General features: G+C 41.5%; 1 protein-coding gene across 3 annotated transcripts in view; it reads right to left on the reverse strand.

The window, feature by feature from the left end:
* Positions 1–1,933: 1,933 nt before the first annotated feature.
* Positions 1,934–19,771, reverse strand: part of arfip1 (ADP-ribosylation factor interacting protein 1 (arfaptin 1)) — a 28,070-nt gene continuing 10,232 nt past the window's right edge. For 2 of the 3 annotated variants that reach the window (XM_079500158.1, XM_079500159.1), the window contains exons 2-9: positions 18,490–18,591; positions 17,005–17,095; positions 14,411–14,512; positions 11,782–11,894; positions 10,314–10,535; positions 8,947–9,104; positions 6,516–6,690; positions 1,934–5,191 (exon numbers count right to left, since the gene is read on the reverse strand). In XM_079500158.1, coding sequence (XP_079356284.1) covers positions 5,036–5,191; positions 6,516–6,690; positions 8,947–9,104; positions 10,314–10,535; positions 11,782–11,894; positions 14,411–14,512; positions 17,005–17,095; positions 18,490–18,582 — 1,110 coding nt within the window. In that variant the 5' untranslated portion in view covers positions 18,583–18,591 and the 3' untranslated portion in view covers positions 1,934–5,035. The remainder of the gene's footprint in view (positions 5,192–6,515; positions 6,691–8,946; positions 9,105–10,313; positions 10,536–11,781; positions 11,895–14,410; positions 14,513–17,004; positions 17,096–18,489; positions 18,592–19,771) is intronic. The other variant, XM_079500160.1, reaches the window with a different exon arrangement.

A 19,771-nucleotide genomic window follows, 5' to 3' on the forward strand; every position in this document is an offset into this window, starting at 1 on the left:
TGTCCTAAAACAGTTACTTTTTAGGATTCAAATTCAAAACTAGCAAAAGTAGCAGATCTTTTCAAGCTTGTAGATCTACTACTTTGATACCATTTGTGTGACCCTATAGTATGATCAAGTAGGCCTAAGGCATTCATTTACGAAAAACACAGAAAGTTCGAGTATGGATATAAGAGGTTTCTGCCAACAAGTGTTTTAAGTGTGGGTCCTCCTGGTGAGACACCACATTTATCTTTTGGGCATCAAGCTGAAAAGGTGTGTGAGTCCCTTAACACAGCGTAACACTCATACTGTGATTTCTATCATTTTCCTTTCATTGTTGGAAGGAAACACATATGCAAGGATACAGCAGTGGTTGTGTTAAGAAATAAAACATCAAATAGAGGCTTTATTGTTTGTTTTTTTCTTCTTTTCTTTTCTTTATAAAAAACCTGTTGTTAAGTGTGTGTGTGGGTGTGGTGGAGGTAGGATTAAACAGGACCCACCTGCACCTGGACCAGAATAAACTCAGACAAGACTCACTCCATCAGTGGTGGACAGAAAGGATCAAGCTTTTAGTGCTGAAGGTTCATCCTGTTGCACTGAAGGGATTACAGCCATCGGAGTCCTTATGTCAACAGTACATACAACTCAATACAATGACCCTAACTGCTCTGTTTACAATGAGCAGCAGACAGGGGGGTTATAGGCTACCTGAACAGAGGGGAAGTGGGGGAAACTAACATGCACCATCATGTTTTAAAACCAGTGGTGGGAAGTACTTGTGATTGTTAACTTAAGCATCAATTCCACAATACAGGGCTGTTACAAGTAAAGGGCCTGCCCTGTACTCAATATTGAACTTAGTAAAAGAACCAAAAAGTATTGGCAGCAAACAGGGACCAAAAGTAGAAGAACTCATTTTGGGGGAGGAATCTACAAGCTCACATGTTTTGAAGTATAGAATAGGGGTTTTATGTTAATACAAATCTGCAAAGTAACTAATGTTTTCAAATACATAATACACGGAACAGTATAAAGTATCAACAGATTTATATACTCATGTAAAGTAAGTAGGCTACCTCAAAGTTGTACTTAAGTACAGTAGTTGAGTAAAGGTACTTAGTTACTTGAATGCACATGAATAAAACATACAGAATTAAAATGATTCTTCACTGTCTGTTTCCTCATGGTAATAATGTCCATACACCTTCTTCCCCCTCAGTCACACGCACAAGCTCACTCTCTCTCTCTCTCTCACACACACACACACACACACACACACACCCCTCAATGCTGGCCTCTAGTGGCAATATTCAACTGAGACAAAAAAAGCCTGATTTATAGGCTACTTAGTTGCTCTGGTGTCGAGCACTGAAAATAGCAGATCTACAAGCTGCATAGCTCTGGTCCATAGCTCTAATGCGTTGCATTGCATTAGAGCTATGGACCAGAGCTACAAGCTGCAATGCGGTGTGAGCTATTGTCTGAGCACAACGCGATGCACAACCATGTATAAATCAAGCTGTAAAGGGTGAAAATCATAATTTTGTTCTTCAGTGAACAAAACAAAAATTTACCCATCGGTCAAATTGGGTATAGGATATTGTTGTTGATTTGAGCAGATGAAACCATAGCTAGGGGTATCGTTGCTGTCAGGCAGAAACATCTAATATCCATATTTAAACCTTTTGTGTTTTTCCATAAATTAATGCCCTACTACTTGATCATACAAGCTCAAGCTAGATCTAGGTCTATTTTTTAATTTGAGTCCTGAAAACAAAGTTTTGGAAATATGAGGTTCGAACATATCTACAAGCTCACAACACATCGCAACACAGCATGTTGTGAGCATATACATCGGATATTTGAGTTATCTTCCCAAATTAAAACTAGAATATAAAAGCAAACATGCAAAGACACACATGATGAAGTAGACCACAAGAGACTTCAGCCAAGGAGAAGGTTTATTTTTGTCCAAAAGATGTTCTACAATGTTCAGAGGGACCCTTTTTAAAACTCAACATCCATCTATTAACGTTTCATTATTACAAAAAGGTAGATACAGTTTCCGCCAACACATACATACTGTAGCAAGTCTTCAGGAGAAAAAAAACACCAAGTAGATGCCGAATAACAGCATTCATCTAATGCTGCATAGCCCCAAGGTAAAATAGAATTACAAATATATCATCTATGCGTAATTATGGGGAACAACATTTTGATGTACATATTACACACACACACACACACACTCTCACACTGCTATACTGGGCTATGAACAAAATGAGGACACACCCAGTTAGAAACAGACAAATATGTAGGCCATTGGCTACTGGGGTCTTACATCAATGTTGCCGCCATAATTAAGAGGGCCAGCTTACCCCACTGCAAGAAATATGCTTGAGTTGTATATAAAGTATACCTGAGACTAAAACCATTTTCTGTTTTATAATCTATACTGTTATTATCCACATAAGATAAGGTTTGTTTTGGTATGTAAACACACATTAACCAAGTATCCTACAGCATATGAAAACAGTGACAGACCAATCTGCTTATGATTTAAATAGTGGAGAGCCCTCCTGCTTCCACAGACATACATGGATTAGGCTTGCTCTCACCAATATGGCGACACCATTGATCCTTAGCTCCAAGCAGCAGTAGCTAATGCAGTATTTACGTATGTATACAGTATAAATATCTATGGTTAGAAATACCAGCATGGGTTCTTCCTCAGAAAAACAAAACAAAACAAAAAAACATTTCAGCCCAAAAAGTAAAACGTAAAGGTTAGCAGCTCAGGCAGGGCATGCTGGTCTCTTCTCTCTTATTTACAAACTAACAAACTCAAGTTTCTCTAAATCCGACCACGTTTTGGTATACATCTTATATATCATATTATACAGTTCTTACACTTTTCTTCCTGTAATTAGTCTCAAATGCATACACACGTGCATATGTGCAATATGCAAAAAATATCTTTGAGAGGACTACAAATACATAGTCTTCAAATTGGTTTCAACTTCAGAAGTTGGTGGGAGTGGTTTTGCATGTGTATGTGTGGAGTGCTCCACTGAAGAATAGTGCACAGGGTTTGTACTCACTTTTTGTGGCGAGTGTGTGTGTGTGTGTGTGTGTGTGGTCAGTTCTCTCAGTTTTAATAAACAGTCGGGGGTCCTGGAAGCTGGTAGTGAGTGTGTCTAAATAAAAGCAGGACCCGACTGGGAGAGGAGAGACACGCAGTTAGAAATCAAGGCACATACAGTACAGTGAAGTCACATAATAAATACGGCTGGTCCTTCGATTTCAAAGGAATTACAAGAGCGTCAAATTCAATGTTTTTGTGTGTTCATACCTACCTCATAACGTAGCCTCTGTGGACAAACTGGACATAAGGTACAGCAGGTTGTCTCGATCTCAGCATAAACCAAGGGTCTGCAACAGGGGGGTCCTCTGAGTTACTACAGGGGCCCGCCAAATAATTGTGTGATAGGACCGTTGTAAAAAGAGCAGACCAGGTACAGTGGTTAAATGTCTGAAAAGCTATCTGGAACAATTTTATAAAGCATTGTTGCTTCACCGCTCTCTCAGCTAGGGGGGGTCCTTGGCCGTTGCAGACCCCTGTTGCAGACCCTTGGATGTGACACCACAGACAGCTGTTGTGAAGGCCCAGGAGTAAAGTTTCTAACGCAGAGGCAGTTTGTTTTACATGACACAACTGTTGATTGTGTCATCATGAGCACACAGAAAGCGTAGATTACGCATCGATAAAACAACTGGAACAGGGTTAATTTTCCACCGAACAAAACATTTATTTGTCACAGCCTCGGTGTGTAAAGACCTGAAGTCCAACACCTGCTTGTTGGTGTATCTTCAACACTAGTTATGTCTCTGTCTGTCAGTCAAGATAAGTTTAATTGCACTTTTTAAAGCCCACAAAGAAAAATATGCAAATTGGGAATGTTTTCATCAACTGGCCTAATCTTAGTTAAAATACATAAATAGGATTACTAGTGGCTGAGATGACTGTAGGAAAGTTACTGTTGTTCATCACGTCTTTATGAAGATGGATCTTCACCACAAGCAGAGTACATAAGTTTGTGGCGTTAAGGCAGTTTGCCACAATCTAGTATGATACACGATGACTCGCATCCAAACACTTGGATGCGAGTCACAACTAAACATTGTGCGAAGAAGCGTGCACAAGCACTCCCTACAGACCTACAGGCAGTTGTGTGGACTCCATATTGTCCTGCGTTTCAGACAGCAATCGGAAAGGTTTTGAATGTCAGCTGGCAAAGACTTTCCTAAAGCATGTAGACCTCCATCTCACAAAAGTTGAGAAAAGTAATGAAAGCTAAATGCCACGTTAGGAACACGGCAGCCATTTTATCCCACGGGACGCACTTTTAAAAAAAAACAGCCGTCGGGATACAACATTCATATGCTGGAATAAAAAGGCTGTTTACAGTTTTCTCTCAATATTTATATATATAGTCTCCTGTTCAGCCCGATTTGTCAACTTGTACAAAAGTGCATTTCCCATTAATTGAAGTCATCGCAAAGATAAGACAGATCTTGTGATTTGCCAATAACGCCATACAATCTTTACACGAGTGAATGAAGAATGAGTAAATATGATCATCATCAGAGATAACTAAATATGTAGTTTTTCTATTGTCGTTTTGCCATTTTTTAAAAATGTAAAACAATCCTGATTTACATGACAAGAACATGAGGAGAGAAAGACAGAGAGACAGAGCAAGAGAGAGAGAGAAAAAAGAGCGAGGGGATTTCCTGTAGTATCGGTGTGGAGGTTGTTTCATTTGGGAAGCAGGCTGTGAGTTGTGTGCGTGTGTGTGTGTGTGTGTGTGTGTGTGTGTGTGTGTACGTATGCGTTTGTGTGGGTGGGTAAATATCAGGTAGGAAAGAGGAATGCTTAATGCCTGATTTATACTTTGTTGCACTACACAGCGCTCAACAGAAACACAGGCTTGTAGATCTGTTATTGTCGGTGCGTGACACTCGGGAGAGAATAAGCATCAATCAAGCCTTAGTGCTCTTCAAGCCAAGATGGAGTGTCAGCGCCCGGCATTTTCAACTTGATGTGGAACTGCTTGAGCGTCTGTTCCAGCTGCTGTTGGTTCCCAGCGTAGTACGCAGCGATGGCGTTGTGGAACAGGATCAGCTGGTTGTGCAGAACCTTCACCTGATTGGATAACAGACAGACAGAGACACTTTTCTTTAACTCTTTCCGTGCCGTGCATGCGCACAACATAGTTGCATGCCGTGTCCTGCAGCCTCTGCAGGACCTCAATGAGGTCCAAAAACCACCTAATTGCCAATCCTGGCACAGATGGAGAAAAGATTCAGAGAAAAACGTCGCTAAAGATGGTGGTTATAATCATGGTGTACCAAACCATGCAATTCTCAGCCTTCTACTGCCTTTTTATATCCAGGTCTATGTCTGTCTTGATTTGTTTAAATTGGGGTTAAATGATGACATTTGTTTTATTGGTGTTTATTTTATCAGTTGATTTTTACAATATTTTACTTAAAGGTGATAGACAAGTTTTCAGCCAAAATTTTAAATATATATACATTTATTTTTTGGCCTTTTTTCCCTCTATCTTTCCCAATATTATGATGCTGAGGTGTTCTCCTGCAACAGCACACTCCCTCTTTGTCCCCCTGTGGCTGAATGCACTGTTTATATCCACTACAGTTTACTAGTCGGGACGTCGGGGGGGATTTAAACTTTTAGCCAATTGCAGCACGAGGCTGTGACGGTGTGTTCAACCCAGCAGTATTATAATGAAAACGCGATGCGATTTCATTGCAATGTATAATATTATCCCCATATCTTAGTTTCACCATTGTGAAATAGTATGTTTATGATTTAATATGTAAGCCTATTGAAATTATGAGAATCGCTATGTATAGCGCATGGTTGGGTGGTCCGGCCGGCTTGAAGCATGCATTCAACCCGTGCTCGCCAACGGTGACAAGCCGTCGCGGGTCATCATAGCGATTTTTCTTCATTGCAATGAATAACCGTGGACAGAGTAGTTCACATGAACGATGCTGTAGTGGCTGGGGCATTTGAGGGGCAATATATGTTTTATATGCACGATTACAAATAAAATAATTGAATTGAGAGCCAGTGAGTCTCCTCTGCTCCGCCACTTCCTACTTCCTAATTTGCAGGACTCGTCGTGTCAGTCGTGTGAGTTTATGCTACAGTTACCCTTAAAAAAACATGTCAACTCAATACTTGTTGTAACTAAGATATAGATAGAAATTCATAATTTTTTAATGTCATATTTAGCCATACGAGCGCAATATCCATAGCGTCCCTCCCAGCAGCAACAACAATCCCATAGGCTGAAGTATAGTGGAGCTATTTGAATTCTGTGTACAAACACTGGAAACGTGTCTATATCAGCTTTAAGGCTGTATTTTAACTCGCTATAGCAAAGCACTTTGTAACCCATTTTCAAAAAGTGCTTCAAGAACAAATTCATTATCGTTACCTTGTTCTCTTCCAGAAACTTGAGCTTAATGGAGACGTCATTGCGCATCCTCTCGTACTTGTCACGGTGGATCTGGAACTGCTGCTGTGACAGTTCGATCTTGGGCATGGTGGCTGCGTCACGCGGCCCCAAGTTCAACTCCTCCAGGTCTGTACGGTAAGCATCATACTCCACTCTGCAATGAGAAAGAGAGAGATGTCAGGAGGGTTTTAAGACCTGTCATATATTGTGATCAATTCAGTCTGATAGTGTTGGTGACCTGTTGGTGCTGATCTGTGTAATCAACACTAGAGGGCGATGCAAGCCAAGGCATCTCATTCTGAGTGATGTCAAACCTGACACAACAAAACACTTTGTACCGTTCTGCACAGCGGTGCCTTTCATTGCTCAAGTCTCCTTCATTCGGCATGCCTTCGACGGTGTCCGAAGAAAAGGAAACACTGGTAGGCCCCGGCCTAGAGCCCAGGCTCTCCCATATCACTGGTAGGCCCCGGCCTAGAGCCCAGGCTCTCCCATATCACTGGTAGGCCCCGGCCTAGAGCCCAGGCTCTACCATATCACTGGTAGGCCCCGGCCTAGAGCCCAGGCTCTACGATAGAGATGGTAGAGCCCAGGCTCTACCATCTACTAGGCCCCGGCCTAGAGCCCAGGCTCTACCATATCCAGAACTGAGATTTGTCAGTATGCTTGTCTGTCTTTAATTTCTATACTGTATAAACCCCCACCAGCAGTCCAGTTTTCTGGGACAAAGTTAATATTTTTTTTACATAAAATTAACGATTATACCTTTGCCATAGTAGTACTATAAATACTTCCTCACACAACCATTCAGGTGAAGACTATTATCTAAACATTAGACAGGTCTGTCAAATAAAATCGACATTACCTTCCTACTAGATAACAACTTTTAACCTATTCATATAATTGGTCCATGCGAATGCTCATTATGGCACCATTTCCGTGTGACATCATCGATGGGAAATCCAAGCTAATACAAACTTCAGGCTTTCGATTCCAGGTAAGTTAGCAATTAGCATGCTATAATAGAAGCCATTGTTCTCACATTAGCACATGTGAGAAACGTTGTGCCAACGTTGAGCTGGTTTCAACTGCAGCTACAAAAGATACAAAGTTACATTTATACTGTGTATCTTTTGAATCTGCCAGTGTGAAAGCAGCATAAGGGCCAGGCTACACTGGGGACGGAATTGGTGCCGAATTGCTCCGCTCCGTTCGTCGTTGTGCGTAAGCTCTGTGCGTGGAAGATTTTTTTAACGGAAGTGCTCTATTTTTACGTGTGTCCACGGGGGTTATGCAGCCCTTCGCCTCACCTTCAGATGAGAAAACAATAAAAAACAGTAAATACAGAACTCTCCGTGGGACGGATGAATTGTCCGTGCAACCACCTAGCTGCTTCCGTTTCCGTGCCCAATGTAGCCCGGCCTTACGGGTCCATTTGGAACCCCCTATACTAGGAATCGATAAAGGGAACCGCTACGGAATCAGACCGTTTAGCAGGGAATCATTAACACCCTTATGGCTATTGACATAATTGACGTAATGAATCAATAAATCCCTTATGGCCACTGACGTAATTGACGTAATCGTTTAATTCCCTGTAATCGGGAGCTTAATGTAACAAAATGTAGCAACTTTTAGCTTGTTTGGCTAACGGCCAATGTAATCTACCTAAAACCGGCCGAAATCCGTGCGTGCACGGTCGATCACGCACGCGCGCGGTCTTTATGTGCATCGCTGCGTAAAATGCGATATTTTGGGATTGATTAGAGCTTCATTTGACTTAGTTATTAAAATCAACGATGATCGCTTAGCATCCTGGACATCTGTTAGTGCTGCACAGTCCAAAGCTACTACCGGAAGTTATTGTTCCTTAAACCGGAAGTGACATCGCCAGATTCGCTCTATTTGATCAAAATCGGCATAATGGTGACGTTACCGCCACCATCAGGACTGGGTATAATACTATAGGATTGCCGTGTGAGAATGAGATGTAGTGTGTATATCACGGCTTTTTCTATTGGCATTAAAATTACGAATTAAACATACTAGCCCTTACCCGGTACTGCGCCCTGGGTGCGTTTTAATTCACTAATAAATTCATTATTAATCTATAATTTGTTAAATTCAAAAAAGGGCTTCGTTAAGACCTCCATATTATTATGGTCAATGCCTGTGTGAAAAGTGGGTGTGATTGGTGCAGGCAGTGAGGAGGCAGTGTTTCTGACACACATTCATTCATTCAGACAGACAGACATTGGCTAAATTATAGTATGATGATGAATAGTGCAGGCAAAAGGCACAATCCACTGTTAATTAGGCTGGCTATAAGCCAGTTTAAGGAACCGGCATCGTTTAAATCGTAAAAGGATCCTAAACCCTAGACGTGGATGGACATGTGTTTTTTTTTTACCTGGCCGACTCATACTGCTTGATGTTCAGCATGGTGTCCTCGATGGTCTTGTCCACCAGCGTGGTCACACTGGCGATGAAGAAGGTGATGGCGCTCAGCAGCGTCTCTCCGTTTTTGGACAACAGCCTTTGGGTCTCAGCGTTGTAGCCAAACTCCTCCTGGAAGGAGATTTTTGTATTTGTCTCATTGCTGTAGCGCAGCAGCGCCACACGTTATCAGGAAATTATTTTGAAATATATCTGTTCGCTCAACAAATAAATGTTATAGATGCTTCTCCACCCTGACAAAAGGGTTGTGAAAAAAATACAAAATATCAGTAAAGAAGTTTACACTAAATCACTTCATTATCAACTATTAACCACTTAAATGCTTTATCTCTGCTGTCAGACAGAAACCAGCTATGTCCAAAATATAAACTTTTCAGGAAATAAAAAAACACCAATACTGTCTCATCAAAGTAGGTACGGTGACTTTCATTGTCACATACTTGAATGTGTCCTTATATTATCATGACGTTACCCAAATACAGCTCAAGTGGAGTCAGGAGGTTATTGACCATTAATGTGGAGAATAGGTTTTTTTTCTTCCCGTCTGACTTCGTCATTCTATAAATCAATGATGGACACCTAACTCCACAAGTTGGAGTTAGATGGTTTGAACGAAAGTTTGAGGATCCAATGGAGTTAGGGGGTTTAAACGTATGTTGCTTCGCTATATCAATGGTTCTAAAACCATTTCATGTCAAGGACCCGCAAAATGTATTTGGCCGCAGACCCCAATCTCAACATTTTTTGTTACAGGGACCCCCAAAATAAATTATTTAAGTAAAAAAAAAATGAAAAAAACTGAGGTCCACCAGGGTGCTTAGTTGGCTGACAGCCCTCTACACCAAATCTCTTCACTGAAAATAGACGAAATACAAGTTGACAATGTGTCCCATTGCAACACGTTGTGAGCTTGTAGATCTGCTATTTTCTGCAAATATTTGACAAATCTTTCCCCAGAATGTTCGCCTATTATGACAAGCCCAGAGTAGGGACGCTACCAACAGATTAGATTTTTACAATTTTGAATTCAAGTGTTGACTTGTGATATTATCAAACACTTCTACATTTGCCAATAGGAAATGCATGTGTTTAATTCAGTCTGACCAGAAGCAGGGATACAACATTTCCCCTTAACCAATTTAGACCTGGAAAGCCTATATATGTTCTTATATCCTTCAATCCGGGAAAGCATCTGTGTCATCCCCAAATATTTGGCTATGGATGGACACACATCTGATAACGAAAAGGTGTTGGTACATGAAGGAGCAGGGTGGCGGGATAACAAAAGCAGAGGCATGGTTGAACCCCGATCAGACTCACGTGGAGCTCTGGTGATTTCAGGCTGAGGTCGGCGAAGGCGTCTCCCAGTTGCCTCTGCGTCTGCATGATCTGAGTCAGCTGGTTGGCCAGCGTCTGGGCCAGCTTTATCACGTGCTCGTACTTCCTCTTGTTGTCTCGTAGAACCTCGATCTGAGCCTCCAGTTCCAGGTCCACCGTCCTGGAGCCGCGGCCCATCTTCTCTGACAAGATCTGCCTCGTACACTGTGTGGAACATAGATACATCATTACATGTCATAGTATTACTACTACTGCTAATAGTAAGTTCTTCTGGTTCTTAAATGTTTTCAAGTCAAGGATCCCCAAATGTATAAGTATGTACTTGGCCGTGGACCTCCATCTGAATATATGTTGTGCCACTGCCAGGGACCCCCAGAATGGAAGATTTGTGTTGAGATTTTTCAAAAATGTTAAAAGAAAAAGAACATAAGTACAAGCTTGTATATCTGCTCATTTTGAATAGCAAACATATAAATGGATAAAGTGGTTAAAATGATTGTGATGCTGTATTCACTACTTTTGTGGGGACCCCCTGGAAACCTCCCCCCCCCCAAGAATGGACCCCACTTTGAAAGCCACTGGACTAGTACACTTAGATAAAAACTAAGGGAGACTGAATTTATTTCATATTAAAAGGATAGTTAAACATTTGTTTTCAATTCCCACTATGACTATTACCATAAGAACATTTAGTATATCAAACCTAAATATAAAAAAAACTTTGGAAGTGAGATGTGTGAGGCAAAGTTAGAATAAGACACAGTTAACCGCTAGAATTTATTGAAAAATTAGGATCTAATTCACGCCAGCATTTTTTCCAGTTGAGTGCTTATTTTGAAAGGCCACATTTCCGGTCCACCGGAAGTCAACATAACCTAGGAAGCTGAACAGAGCCTGGACAGGCCTTGTTTACAAGATGAATCCAAACCGGGGCACTGGAGAGCTCCACATCTCCGGCTCTGTGCCGTCAAAGAAACGTTGTTTTGACCAAAAATGCCATCTGGGACAAGGAATAGGAGATACAAGCGATTGAAAGATATTGGCGAGGTCGATCTAAGATGGGCGATCCATTGTCATGACAACAGCTAGCTACCCGTAAGTAGCATTATGGCTTGATCAATCGAATGCACTATAAAAGCGCAATTGCCATTGTATCAAAAAATAGGCTTCAATTGACCTAGATCTACGCCAAAGGCGCGGAAGCTGTTAAGAGTGAGTCAGTAAGAGTGAGACTTCTCAATTTCTTTTGTTGACTAGATCGATTAGTCTGATTAACTACTTAAGCCCAACGTTGTCATACAAAAATTGCAAAAAATTGCATTGTAAGCTTGTTTTAGAAAATGTTATTAAATTATTTTAGTTCCATTAATCATTGTACCCCTATCTAATGACAAGCACTGAGAGACAGAGAAGGAAAGAACCGGACAGTCAAAAGAGAGGAGGGCATTACTTTATAAGTGTTGATGCTCCATTTCCTCACTAACTCCAGTTTCTCCATGGCTGGGTTCTTCAGGTCATCAGCCAGGACCACTGCTCCACTAGTTGGCTGTCCTTGCATATTACCTGAACAATAAACACACATTTATGAGCGAAGGGTGGCTGACTTTAGGGTGATTTATAGTATAGTTCATCGCGTTCAATGTGTTGATCAACCAATTTTTTTCCCGAATTTGTTGATTGACAAAGCATAAATGATACTTTACTGGAAGAATAGGGGTATGCATGTATAAACAATGTGTATATATATATATATATATATATATATATATATATATATATATATATATATATATATATACACACACACACACACACCTATCAGGAGCACGGAGGGGGGGGCAGTTAGGCCTGGGGTTAAGTGTCTTGCTCAGGGACACTTACATTTCAAGGACCCCCAGTCTGATATTAGGCCACGGACCCACATTCCAAGGGTCCATGGAAAACACATTGACTAACCATTCCTTATCTTCATGATTACAAAATAAGCACTGACATTTATATACATTTGTCAAAAAATAAAAATACCAATCAATCAAGAACAGCCCTGTGAATGTGGAAGCTCCTTTGCTAGAGTTTCAGCAGAGCAGGAAACCGAAACACTGAAACTACAGGTAAGGTGTCAAGCTGTGGTTTGCAGTGTAGCAGCAAGCAGGAATCATAAGAATACTTGAAGATTTGAGCAAAAGCAGGTTCTTGTTCATTTCCCACAGCGTTCATGGAGTGCTTGTGCGAGTAGCTCCTCAGGAACTAGGAGCAGGTTAATGCTGGGCCCCTGCCGTTACAAAGCAGACAATCATCTCAACCACTAGTCGTGTGTAAGTTTATGTCACCAGTTTAGTTTCTGTAGAATACTGGAATTTACCCTATCAGCAATACGCAAATATTTAAGAGGTTCTTAAAAAATATGTTGAACAGCTCTATGTTCGTGTATATTAGTGTTTGTTCAGTAACAGGGGTCTCCATGTCTCTCTAGCCATGTGTAAACAGAAAATCCATATTGAGGCCGGGACACAAATTTGATTCAATCAGGAAAGAGAACTAAGACAAACAACTGGAATTGGAAGTGATGAAACAAAAACAATAAGAACTGGAACACTAGCTGATAAAATGGGTTCTCTATTATTATTTCATGAAATTGGTGTCCCACCTGAAAACGTATTTTCTTTACTAAAGCTGCGAATGGTCTGGCTATGCAAGACTACTAAAGATCTAGAGGGATGGGGAGATGCCTGTTACTGAAAAACTATAGCCAATATTTATATATCAGAATATAGAGCTTTAACTTTCAGCACCATTAAAATCAACAGTTTGATGTACAAATGATTTGATGATCTGGTTCTCCAAATCAGAATGCATTTTTTTTTAAAGAATATTATGATTCTCTTTAACTGTAAATCAGGCCAGATTAACAGGAGGGAACGTGGTTCTACTTCACCATGAGGAGTAAATCTGGCAGCATTCTTCAAACGAAGTCCAACTTTTTTCAGCGTGCCCAAACTGAACAAGTTCTCTGAGGACAAAATTGTTTTATACTCAATGCTGAACGTTAAACTTTGTCCACTACTAGTATACATACACTATACACTGCTGAAATGGTGATTTTGTCACCTGGATCTCGGCTATTTGTTTTCATCACACTCTGACGTGCTTTGACATCATTTGTTTAAGAGATTTTGCCATCTCTGGCATCACGGTGAAAGTGTATGCTGTGTGTGTGTGTGCCAGCTCTCTCCATGAACTGTCATCTCCCAACCTCCTCAGTCAGCTTTTCTTCACAGCTGAACATGTTTCCCGGCAGATTGAGGAAATGAAACAATATCAATAATGCTCGCATCGAGTTTCTGACCAATCACGCACAATGTTTGCTTTGGTGTCTCTGCGACGATGTTCGGCTAGTTTGAAAATATTAAGAGGCGCGAGAACTGCCAAAACGAACTTTGGCAAGATAACGTGTTAAGTTTGTTTGCTATAAAATTATACAATTTTTAAATTATTGCCTTAACGAACTTCATTTGCGCAAGGGGTATGTTGCAGCCTTACAGCACTGTGCCCACAGAAAGCATTTTTGGCTGGCTGCGTCTGTCCGTCATGCGTTTCTAATTTCTATGGTATAGTAAAGACCTGTTTTTTTACTTAAATAATTTCTTCTGGGGGTCCCTGTATCAAAAATTCAAAATATTTTGAGATGGGGGTCTGCGGCCAAATACATATCATTTTGGGGTCCTTGACATGAAAAGGATTTAGAACCACTGATATAGCGAAGCAACATATACGTTTTTCTGAAAACTGTTGGCTGTCTGTGAACGCTATAGACATGTCTAAAGCAGCACTGCTCATAAAACGCATTCTGTGGACACGGCCCCTAATAGAGAGGGAGAGCGAAAGAGTGAGAGAGAGAGAGAGAGAGAGAGAGAGAGAGAGAGAGGTGTGATTGTGACAGCAGCAGCCAGTAGAGAGGAACTGAGGCCCATGGTAAAGAGGTGGTAAAGGGCTGATTGCGGTTAGTTTGTGTGCACGACGGTAAAAGTGGAAGGAGGTAAATATCATCTCTGTCTTAAGGTCCTCATCACCATGGATACCTTTGCCAGCCTGACTATCGCTGTTAGAGCGTGCCAGGCGGCTGGCCGCCACCGAGCTGGGGGCCACCGGGGCCACGGGCGACGTGGGCAGGCTGACCGACCCTGTGAGATATTCAAGAGCGACCACATTGTTAGTGTAGCAACCATTTTAACAACTTTCAACCTGGTGCTCCCCGTTTCGGGCTTGTCGTTCGAATTTTTCAAAAACAAGAGGTTTGGGTTGTCACATATACAGGTAGAATTCGAACATCTATGTCGCATTGCCCCCTGGGCCCTTTTGTCCCCATATATGGATGGAGCTGACCGATTTGTTTTCGCCCAATGCCATGAGGACACATTGAGGTTAGACAACACACTCCGTATTTGGGCGTAGCAGCATTGGGAACTCCTTATTTGGTTATGTCCGAGTCATAGTGATATGAGCCTGATGACACATTAGCCAATTTTAATATATAGGATGTTCAGAAACAGCTAAAATAGCCCACATAAAAGCTCAAAACGCATTGCCTAGAGCTTAGCTTGTAGAAGGGGTATTCTTTGGTGTGACACCATTGTACAATATACATAGATATGCACTTATCCGCTAAATGTTTGAACGCCTAGTCCACAGCGTGCTTCTGTTTGCCTGCCGTTTCGTGTGGCAGTGGCAAAGCTTTTCTCAACTTTGCGGTGTGAATTTAGCATACGTGATTAAAAGTCTCCTTTCCGTTTACAAGGTTTTGCGTGCTCAGGCACATTTGTATACAAGGCATGTGTCTTAGACTCACTGTGAGGTCTGATACCGTACAGTGTAGGTCCCCAAATATCCCAAATCTGGACATTTCTAGGGTTAGGCTAAGGTTAGTACACAATCATTCCTCCAGAGGGAGCTCCACAGACCGTGTACATTTTTGTATACTCTGCAGCAGTTATATGGAACGGATTACCTCCATTATAGAGCTGGCTGACTTAACCATTAGTTGAGTTTGTTCCATTTACAGTACCCATGTTATTCTCTCCCATGTACTGCATTGGAACTTTACCACACCTGGAAATAAGCTCTACAGCTTCTTTGTATTTTATACTTTTCACAGTACAAAATATAATGGCAATCTGTATGTATTTTGGCAATAAAAACGTCAATTTATCAATCATTGGAACTACAGTGCATTGTTCTAAAGCTACTGCTGGCTGGACATGGCAACCACCGCAGATGGCTGTCTGTACAACAATACACTCACTTTAAAAAGCTATAAAACCATTTACTGCCTCAAGGATGAGAACGGTCGTTTTCTTTTACTGTCAATGTCAGCTGACTGCTCAGCGACACGAGTGCTTTCATTTGCATTTGTAATTGAAAACATGAAAAATTAAAAGGGTAAGAGGGCATGGCAAAATGCAGATCAGAGCTAATTCATTAAATCTCATCTGGTCACACCTTTACAAATTGAAATCCGTCTGTCACGTGATAGCGGCTTGCAGAGTGGATGCAAAATCCATCAAATGCCACAAATTGATTAATAAGCCTATGAAGGATAATACATGTATTATGTTGCCTATCACAAACAGATTTTAGTAAAAATGTCTGTAAGAATAATTTAACAGAACAATTTGATACTTTCAGGAAAGACCTCTCTCACTCAGAGAAGCGTTGTGAGCTTGTAGAGCTGCTACTTTTGGTGAGGAGAGTTGGTGTTGTAGACTGAGGGAGTGGATGGATTCTAATCAGCTCCACATGCAGAGTGCTACAAGCCATTTCATGAAAGTATCAATCAATCCTTCATCAATATGAGAATCCCATCGGCAAATAACAGGAAAACAGTGACCCCTGTTTTTCCTCGACAGTCTGTCTTGAGATTAATACTTCATTGCTACATCATTAAATCTACATCAATAGGCCTATCTCACAGCATTTCCCGCCCCCTTTTTACACCCCCTTTTGGAGATAGTGGTGTTATTTCTTTTGCGGTCAATAGGCTTCCATGTTAATAGGAAGGTATTTTCACAAGCCACAATCTACCGTTTTGTAAAGGTAAGGTTTATTCTACGTATTTGAGTTGTTATACCATTGTGCTTCCTTCATATTATTATCGGTCTTTGACATTTTAACATTAGGAAATGTACTTAGATTCTCCAGAGAAAAAAAGTGTAAATGCCTAATGTTAAATGACACCACTATCTACCGGAAGTGGGCGTGGAAAGGGGGCTGTGAGATAGGCCTATTGCTACAGCTACATTCACTTCCTTCCTTGTTTACGTTTTATGGTGACACTGACGGCATGTTGCACAGTATGAATGTTCAAAGCTCAGAACGTTGAGACACGCAGAGCGCTGTCCGACAGCATAAATTGGCCTCAATAATAATAAGCTAAAATCTTCCTTAACAACAGAAGACTGGAGTTTTAAGAGTTGGACCAACCGACCAACATCTCCAGCATAAAGCCTGATTTATACTGTTGTTGTATGCCAGTGTCGAGCGTGAAAATCTGATGCATTGTGAGCTTGTAGATCTGCTATTGTCCGTGCATTCACACCACCAGCTTGCAACAAAGTATACAGTAAATCAGGCCTTTAGAAAAACAAACAAAAAAAACAGTGGTGTTTTTTTGTATTACCTTTGTATGGTCCTGATTCAATGATGCCTTCTGTGGCAGCCAGGCTGCTGGGTGAGACAGATGCTTCTGAGAGGTCCAGGGGTCCAGGGGACTATGGAGAAAGTACAGTGGATTTATTTCTAAATGTTTATAACGTTTATCATTATTAATAGTTAATAATAGTACATTTCATTATAAACTAATTACATGTTTTCGGTTGTAAGTGGTAAATAAATGGTGAATGTTGCATTTCTCCAAAGCGCTTATCAATGAATCGCCCATTCACACACCGACGGCGGAGGCAACCATGCAAGGCACTGCATGGTTGGTCACTGGGACCAATGTCTTGCTCAAGGGCACATCGACCCGCAACTAGGACAGGAGGAGCCAAAGATCAAACCGGGAACCGGGCACCTCCTGAGCCACAGCCAACGTAGCCTGGAAAGTGGAAACCAGACGAATCTGCCACGGGAAAAAGTAGCCTGACACTTCTCCGTTTGAATTACATTTCACCCCAGAGTTGTGGTGACCAATCAGAGCCCACTATTCAAAGTCAGACTTTTTTGCTGTGACGTTGGAATCTGTTCCGACCTCTTGGAAAGAAAACATCCACACAGAAGTTCCAGACTAATTAATATCTATGCAGTGATATTAGTCTGGCCATGACAGGCTACAGCCACTCCTGTTTCCACAGCATAAGAAATAACCACCCAACACTGTTACTAACCATTGCTAACCATTAACTTACTAACCATTAACTGCTGTACTTCAGTGTATGACAGTATCATGCAAAAATAACAGATTGACATGATTGGTCCCTGACTGACTAACCAGCAGGCTCTTTCTACCTTGTTCCACCCTGGTTTCGCCTTGTTGATGTTGAATTTGCTAAAACATCATTTTTGGAAAAAACAAAAAAACATGATATGCCCAGTCACCATGCTGCACCGTTTATTTTAAACGTGGTGTCAGTAAAAAGGAACATCACAGTTCCTTTTTACTGACACCACGTTTAAAATAAGAATTGAATGCACAGAATATCAATACAGAGTTATTTCAATGGTAGTGGATAGAGAGAAAGGATTTTTGTCCAACCACGAAACGGCAACCAATGGGTGCGAAGAGAGGCACAACGACGGGCGGAACTTGACAAAGGGTTATTGCACTGCAGTTGCTTTTGTTTTGTCGTCGGCGGTGGCTCAGGGGTAGAGTGGCCCGGGCTCCTCCAGAGTTAGTGTCGAAGTGTCCTTAAGCAACACACTGAACCCCTAACTGCTACTAATGTGCTGGTTGGTGCCTTGCATGGTTTCCGCTGCCATCGGCGTATGAATGCGTGTGTGAATATAATGCACAATCTATATAAAGCGCCTTGGATAAAGGCGCTATATAAATGCACCATTTACCATTTGTCAATTGCCCCAACCTTTTACAAGTAATGCTCAATAACGTAATGCAAAAATCTATGAAAATAAACATTTATAGAAATAAAGGTGGACTGCAGGTTACCCTCCCGAAGACATCCTCTGGGTTCTCCTCCAGATCACCATTGCTGGTCACTGAGATCTCAGCCGCTGAGCTTCTGTGGACCTCCTCAGCCATAACGCCACCCTGGAAGACAGGAGGACAAAACGACATCACACATACGGTAGCAGCAGGTCATTTCACTGGCAATTAAATTAAGCATTCCAAACCTACCTCACAGAAGCATCTGGCATTTCGTTGCCGTCTGGGTATGAACCTTGTATGTATGTACTCAACTGTTCCTTTTATATTTTGTAATTATATTAATTCAAATTAAATTGTGAAAACCAAACTAGGTGCAACATGCAAGGCACCAACCTGCACATCGGGAGCAATTAGGGCTCTTGCTCACTGTCCTTGAGCAAGACCCCTAATTGCTCCCGATGTGCAGGTTGGTGCCTTGCATGGTTTGTATGAAAATCTATGTAAAGCGCTTCGGATAAAGCGCTATATAAATGCACCATTTATCAATATAACTTCACAACATTCAATTAGGCAGTTTATACAGTAGATTATACAGTAGATGAACGACGGCAGATGTGACAAAGGAAGTAGAGTGTGTCAGGGGAGTGTCATTTACTCTTTGCTCTGCCAAGTCAACGTAGCACTTGCCAGACCAGAGAGGAATAAAATCAATGACCAGCACACTCCCTTATTTAAAGCTACAGGCTTGAGATAAAACTCACAAACTGTGTGTGTGTGTGTGTGTGTGTGTGTGTGTGTGTGTGTGTGTGTGTGTCTGTGTCTGTGTGAGAGATACTGTCACATACTGTGACACGTTGGCTTAACAGCGGGCCACTTACTTTCTGACAAAGCATTGCCAGATTTTGCAAGAGAAACAAGCGGCTAGTCTACGATAACAAGCCCAAAAGGTCCCTGGCACAAAATATTTTTGGAATGGGGGTCGGCAGCCGAATTAAATACATATAATTTTGGGTCCTCCTTGACGTGTTTGAGAAGTTTGAGAACCAATGGCTTATTATGATATGAAGACTCGGCAACACAGGTTTGAAACACAGTCAGTGGGGTTTAGTAGGCCACAGGCTGGGTGACTGTATAACAATTTGTGGCAACTTTAAAAAAAAAGGTTTATTTCAGGCTATGTCCTCTTGTCTAAACGTTACAGCCACTGCTGGCTGGGTCAGTTTCCTGTACCTCTCCGGGCAAGCAGAAATGCTGTGGTTTAGTTACACTAGACAAGGGAACTGGGACAATGACCTAATTGACAAGCAAGACCGGTCGGGCCTATATAAGCAAGCACAACTCC

This window comes from Electrona antarctica (assembly GCF_951216825.1).
Source record: "Electrona antarctica genome assembly, chromosome: 4".
Taxonomy (NCBI): Eukaryota; Metazoa; Chordata; class Actinopteri; order Myctophiformes; family Myctophidae; genus Electrona; species Electrona antarctica.